Source organism: Atta cephalotes (assembly GCF_000143395.1).
Source record: "Atta cephalotes unplaced genomic scaffold scaffold00026, whole genome shotgun sequence".
NCBI lineage: Eukaryota > Metazoa > Arthropoda > Insecta > Hymenoptera > Formicidae > Atta > Atta cephalotes.
In genome coordinates this window covers 2,834,235-2,841,602 of record NW_012130090.1, presented here as the reverse complement: position 1 = coordinate 2,841,602, position 7,368 = coordinate 2,834,235, and the positions used below count along the sequence as shown (strand labels likewise).

At 32.6% G+C, this 7,368-nt stretch overlaps 1 protein-coding gene across 1 annotated transcript in view; it reads right to left on the bottom strand.

Moving 5' to 3' along the window:
- The window catches only part of LOC105620458 (afadin), a 97,932-nt gene that overhangs the window by 41,264 nt on the left and 49,300 nt on the right, over positions 1–7,368 (bottom strand). The window contains exons 6-11 of the mRNA XM_012201948.1: positions 4,494–4,590; positions 3,965–4,259; positions 2,973–3,091; positions 2,168–2,431; positions 1,019–1,298; positions 87–743 (exon numbers count right to left, since the gene is read on the bottom strand). Coding sequence (XP_012057338.1) covers positions 87–743; positions 1,019–1,298; positions 2,168–2,431; positions 2,973–3,091; positions 3,965–4,259; positions 4,494–4,590 — 1,712 coding nt within the window. The remainder of the gene's footprint in view (positions 1–86; positions 744–1,018; positions 1,299–2,167; positions 2,432–2,972; positions 3,092–3,964; positions 4,260–4,493; positions 4,591–7,368) is intronic.

The following is a 7,368-nucleotide window of genomic DNA, read 5'->3' as shown; positions in this document are numbered from 1 at the left end:
AATAGATTATTTTATTTAGTATAGTATATATATATATATATATATATATATATATATAAACGCAGATTATTATTAAATGTACTCACTCTCACTACGTTTTCGATCAATTCGGCAGGTAGCCTAGGTTCGTCCGCGGCCGGTTGATATTTTTGTAATAATGCTCTCACTTGTAGAGAATTTAATTTAAAGCAAGTCGAGCTTAGCGTAGCCAGCTCTTCAGCATTATATTTCGGAGCTTGTAATAGATGAGTCGCCTGCATGATCGTCGCCAAATGGCATTGACTGGCAAGTTCCAGGCCTTGCCTTTCGGCCCAGGTCTCTAATGCGTTCAGTCTCGCTTTGAGTCTGCGTCCGAACCATCTGACACACAGATTTCCATTTGAGACAAGAGTATTGAAAGCTGTGGCATTGATCGCGTGAAACAGATGACTAAATAATTGTATCGTCAATGCGGCATTCACACGGCATCGTCGTAATAAGGCCATCGTGTTTGAAAAAATCTGCAGCACTCCAGCCTCCTTCGCTGGTTCATCTGCGTCCGCCATGAACTGTGTCATTGCTGGTGTAAGTTCTAATGTGATGCATCGCACCAACGAGCCGAAAGCTGTATGTACCGCTTCTGCCAAGATATCTTGCGCTCGCGTGGAAAATGCACCCACATGCCGGTCACTCTTCAACATATGTAATAGCTCCGAGCCATTCGCTAGCCAAAAGGCCAATGACGAAGCATCCATGTAACGTTCCTGAAAACATAATTTTCTTTAAGATTTTTCATATATATTTCATATATATTCATTACATATTATATTATAGACTATTCATATATACTATTATATGAATAATCATTTGTAATATAATCACATTTTTAAATTATATCTAAACTAAGACACTTTTTTAAATATATTTGAAATAAATATAGTTGAAATAATTCAAACATATTTCAACATTTACATGGACCATCTTAAAAAATCAGATACGTTGCTTGAAAGGACAAAATTATTCATTATTATAAAAATACCTGAATAACGCGTTGTATCATAGTAGCAACATTCGCCAACATGACAGTAAGTCGGTGCGCTCTTTCCGTAGGCTGCAATTCTGGTCTGTAATGAGTACTGGCGCGATATCTGGCGCTGAGATAGAGGGTGTATGTTGGCGCCAACTTGAACTGTGGTGCCGAGGGTTCTATATCGGTGATGACAGCGTGAAGAAATGTCTCCTCTGTTTCCTCGAGAAATTCTAAGACAGCTGGCAGAATTGGATCGGTGCCTCGCGGTTGTCGATCGTATTGTGAGAGCCTGCTAATAATCAATAGGCATTAATTTCTTTTCGTAATCTATTTAAACTTTCAAATCTTCTTTTTCAAAGTCAATATCAACATTTCCAAAAAATAATTTAACGGTATACATTCATACAATATTATATTCATACAATATTATATTTTCCCTAATTATGAATAATTCTACATATACATTTATAATATTGTAAGAAAATATTGACAGTGTATATTCTACAATGCAATAGTATTCTAAAAGAACGCTTAATAATGCATAATAATTGTGCATTCAATAAATAACTTAGCTAAATTGACAAGCCGTAAATGTAAAGTGATTAAATTAAAGAATTAAAAAAAAATAAGCTTACACAAATAGAGAAAACAACTAAGTTAAATCAAGCATACTTTTTAAATATTTCATAAGAAATGCACAGAATGTTTTGAAGAATGTTTTATACTGTAATTGCTCGTGATAAAGATCTTGTGATAAAAGTCTTTGCATTATAAGCCTTTCATTTTAAGTACGATTTTAATATGTACGATTTTAATATTTAATAATTTATAGTTGTAAGTATCTTTTTTCAATGTAAGTTAAGCCTCATAACTCATCGTAGAATCATTGATTGACTACGACGCGAAGATTTCTATTTATTTATTACGCTTATGAAGACTAGAAAGTAGCCGAAATACGTTTTATATATGTATAACTTATTATATGACTAAATGCCAAATATGTATTTTTAAACATTGATTGAATAGTTTTTTGTATTAATATGTACTAATTACAGCGCCAATTCGTAATAGCTCTAACTTCCTCATTTAAAATTGTTTTGAAACATAAGAAATTCAAATTGTTTTTAAATTGTTAATAATTGTTCCCCGGTTTGCTACCTGTTGCCATCCCTGCTGCTGCTTAGACTAGCGGTCTCCACGTTTCCATCCAGGTCGAATGTGGTCTCATAATTGTGTGTGGACTCCGGCGGATGTGTGGGACTACGAGGACTACGAACTGCTGCAACAGCAGACTTCGAGGGACTTGACGGGGTCGCTCGCTCTTGAGCTTGACCCGGGATCTGACCACCGCCGTTCGGTGTTCCAGACCCCGGATGAAACTTCTCTGAGCTGACATCCTGATTGGTCGCGTCCGGCGAGCGTCTATCATTATGCGTATGCAAAGCGAGCATCACAACAGGAAAAGCAAACGTAAAGCATATAAAGCGAAATAAATTCAAAAGGTGAAAAAAGTATAATAAAAATTCGTGGAAAAATACGTTTCGGTTCTTTAACAAGATTCAGCCAAAGGTATGGAAGATTTTTAATAAAATGTGATAATCATAATGTAGAATGCTCTTTTCTCTTTCTTCTTATTTAATAAAAACATTTATACTGTGCTTCTCAATTTATAAATTTTAACACTTATTACAAATATTCCATACTTTCAAAGACAAAACATTAATAATTCAAGTAAAATTATTATAAATCTACATATGTATATGATTTAATGCAATACAGCAACAAGATCTAATAATTATAATAACATAAACTATTATAAGTATATTTACATTGCAATGCAAAAAGGAACATGTACCGACTAAATTGCAACGAACGTGCAACATTCGCACATCACGTCTATTATCTGATTGCAATGACGAGAGAAAGGAGAACGCAAAAACTTACTTATGAGTCACAAACTTACCGGTCGTAAGCGTAGTCGATCTGTTTGTTGGAATCGTGTCTCTGCCTAATGCGCTCTTCCGGCGCCGGATCAATGAATCGAAAAGTGTGCATTCTGCCAAATTTGATGATAGCTCCATTCTGCAAGTGTGCACAACAATAGTTTATTATTATATTTGCTCTTCAAATCGATGCCTTAATAATTCAATATATAAAATTAAATTTAATTTAAAGTAAAGAAAATTTTAATTTTATTTTATATAAAATTAAAGTTTGTTTAGTATTTTATAATTTTTTAAAATATATTTAATCATATAAAAAATATTTAAATAAAAAAAAAATTGTAATTTCTTCATGGATCACGACAAATAGAGAAAATCTTAATTTATAAATCTTTGTTTTATGAAAATTTTTTTAATATAATAAGATTATTTTTAAAAATAATAAAATAATAACTCAAGATTAAAATAAAAATTTTCTGTACTAGTTGTGATTCGTATTAAGAAGAGTAATCAAATTTACATAAATTATGTCATATACAGAGTGTCTGGTAATTCTGTCTATCACGCGCTCATGGACATATAGAACGGACTAAATTGAGTTGAAATAAAAGTCCTCTACCATTTTATAATTTTCACAATAATTCATTAACAAAATTAATTTCGAAAGATTGTCGAATAAGCACATATCCAACCGCGGCCGCGCTGGCCACCCCGTGCTGCACGCCCGTTGTTCATAATCGATATGCGGGGAGTTGTTTATTATAAGCAGCAATAGTTACGCACGATGGCGAAAGAAAACAATTCTCCACGTGATTAATGACTACCATCATGTATTTGATACGCGATTTTTAGAAATTAATATCTCATTAATTATTACGAAAATTGCAAAGTGGTACTAGTAGGACTTTTCGTCTCAATTCGCTCTACCTGTTCACGAGCGTTGTCGGCAGATACCCAGATATACAAATGAAATACGAATATACGGGAATATATTCTGATTGCAAAAACAAACCTGTAGAATGGTCGTCTGATGTATCCTCTGATTGTTAACATACGTATGTGCATCTCTGGAACATGGCGTGAGAGTCACAATGTTCTCGGTAAAAGCTATAACGCAATGCCTGGGCATCACCATCGGTCCCGGCAGCGTCAGTGTTTGCGCTTGCACCGCTTGTGGTCCTATCGGTCTCTCTGATCCTACCTCCGTGACATTCGGTTGTAATCGATGTCGCACTCCGGCGCCATTCGGGATATCGCTGCTGTCAGGATTAAGCTCCAGCAAAAATGGTAGCCTCTCGTCCTCATACCTATAAAAAGCAAATATAGCTAATTTTGTCAAAATATTCATTAAAAGGATTCGTTAAAGGATTCGTTAAAAGATTCGTTAAAGATACTAAAAAGATGCTAGCATCTGCTACGTCATGAAATATTATTCCCATCAAAATATAACTAATTAACGATAGACTAAACATCCATCGGATAAAGAATGTCGGGTAACTCCTGATGTTCTCTGAATAAAAATTTCCCTAAAACTGACATACTTATGATCCAGCTCATTCCACTTTCCGGCTGGTTTCTTTTTACGTTTCCGCGGCATGTAATCTGCGGGCCTCCTTCTCACGTGAAACATAATGGAACCTGCAATAAAAATGCATGTAAGATTTTATCTAAACATATCAAAAGAGGACTGTGCTATATATAATTTATCTATATATATATATATATCTAGTACATAAATTATAAATTTGTAAAATCAAACAAGAGTTATACAAGTTGAGAAGTACAAGTCATAAATATAATATAAACAGACAACAATTTCTCGAAGACTTGACATATTATATAATGACATAAAATTGTTTAAATTTCTTAAAATTGACATAAATAAATAAATAAATAAAAATTTATAACTAGATAGTGGGCGTAATGAAAGATATCAAAAATTTTATTGATTTTACAATTCTAGGAATGAGTGAGAGTGATAAGAAGAAAAAAGGAAAAATAAAAGGGAAAAAGGAAGAAGGTTTTCAACGTTCTTGAACGTTCGTTGGTTGACGTAAAGATGCATAGCATATACAATAATCGCGCATGAGAAGTTTCGCGGTAAATCGTCGAATTAGATGGGCCGGATAGCGATCGTGCATTTCTCTCGCGTTACAGTACTATCGCGCGTTTTCTATGTTCACCGCACGTGTGCGTGTTTCAAAGCACACGGTGTGGGCTTCTCACGGAAGAAAACGGAAAGAGAGAATGACTCTTGGCTTCGGGTCAGCGCGCGGCACAGTCATTGCACCCACCGCCGCCGCCGCTGCCGTCGCCAATATTTTCATCACATTTTCTCTCATCCTTACTTCTGCAAACGACGCGGTGCCTCGTGGCTCGACTATTATACGACAAAAAAATCGCTTTTTCCCAAGAAAAAGAGAATATTTCTTGATAGTTTTCTCGTGTTTCACGTAAGTCCAATCTATCAAGTGTCCCATCAAGTCACAATTTTGAGAAATTTGAGTTGTAAAAAATTGTTGTAAAAAAATACTTTTTTTATTTTTCACCTATATCATATAGCATATATCATATATTACAGCTATATTCTATAGTACGTGTACATTGTAAATGTTTCAGTTCTTAGAAGAAATTCATTGTAAATTAAGATCAACGTTAAGATTTTCATTGCAGTCAATCAAGTATCAAATCAAGTATCAAATGTCAGGCTGATCACAAAGCTCTAAATTGTTTGATTGTTGACATTACGGACTGCTAATTTATATCATTTTACAATCATCGATTTAATAATCTTAAAATCTCAAGGGATTCTCAAAGTTTCTGAGAAACTTACTTAAATAAGCATCCGATATTTGAGAATAGAATTCAATGAGCTTTGTCAAATCCGAACAATCCACAAACCTCTACAAAAGGTATAATCGTACGATCAATTTATAATAAAATTTCGTAAACTTTGATTCACACACGTTGAACGTTGCCCAATTTTAGATTCAAATTTACTTGAATTGCTCCAAAATCCAAAGGTTACAAATGCTCGTTGAAAACAATACATGGGACACTCACCTAACATCACCTCCGCCTTGCCGCTTCGGCGTGGCTTGAATGACCAAAGTCCAATCATGTAACACTTCTAAATCGACGATTTACGAGTAATAACATGAAGATATAACCATGAGAAGATTTTTATCCAAACCACAACCGATACTTTAACAGTTCTATGTTAATGACACATATAATAGAAAAAAACTGTGCCATTCACATTAAATTGTCACAAAAATACACCTTTTTATAAAGCAAATTTTTCAGTTCTTCATATCAAACATTATTATATTTTTCATTCATTTAATTTTATAAATACAACTATCATTATGCTTCATTTCGTCTCAATTATTGTCGATAATAGTAACTATACTTCGTATAATTATATATATAATTATATATAATTATATATAGTTAATAGTTATATATAATGTTTAGATAACGTATTTATTAATAAATTGATTTTATAAAATTATAATAGTAAGATGTTTATTATGTGTGAAGAATCTATTAGAAAACATTCGTAAATGAAATATTTATGAAGATACACAAGATACACAAAATGTCTATTATAAAGTTTATATTATTCGGAATTGAAGTCGCATATAAAGTAATAAGCACAAAAAAAACGATTAGATTGATAGACTTTTCCTGATGATGTCGCGAATAAATGTTGTTTCACATCGATTTTCTCAATGGTACCAATATATTTATAAATCGATTAGTGAAAAATATCTCCATAAAATATAAAATTCTGGGAATAACACAAAACTTCACACATAATTAAAATATAAAATTAAAATTGCAATAAATCTATTGCAATTTGTACACAGCTTTCACCTTTTAATTCACGCAGCAAATGCTACTGTCACATTGTAATACGAAAGATTTATAAACATTACAGACGCAGTTAACTCAATAATCACTAAACAAAAACCATATAAACAAAAATAACTCGGCATACATACTTGATTAATCTTGAATTAAAAAATAACTATAGATCTTTATATTACACTCTAAAACTTTGATTGTAAATAAATATATTTTCGTTTCTCTCATTCACTGTGTAAATAAATATATTTTCGTTTCTCTCATTCATGATCCTTCGTTGACAAAATCAATTAATTAAAATTTTAATTAATTTTTTACAGAAAAATAATACAATTAAAACGAAACATTTTTCAAACAATTGAATTTTATTCGTGTTAATTATATGTATAACATATCACTTTATAATAAATTTTTTACGCGGCATATTATTTTTTGCTGAACGAATTGTCCTTTATTAATATGTAAATTCTAATTCGAATAAGAGAGAGAGAGAGAGAGAGAGAAAGAGAGAGAGAGAGAGAGAGAGAGAGAGAAGAAGAGAGAAGA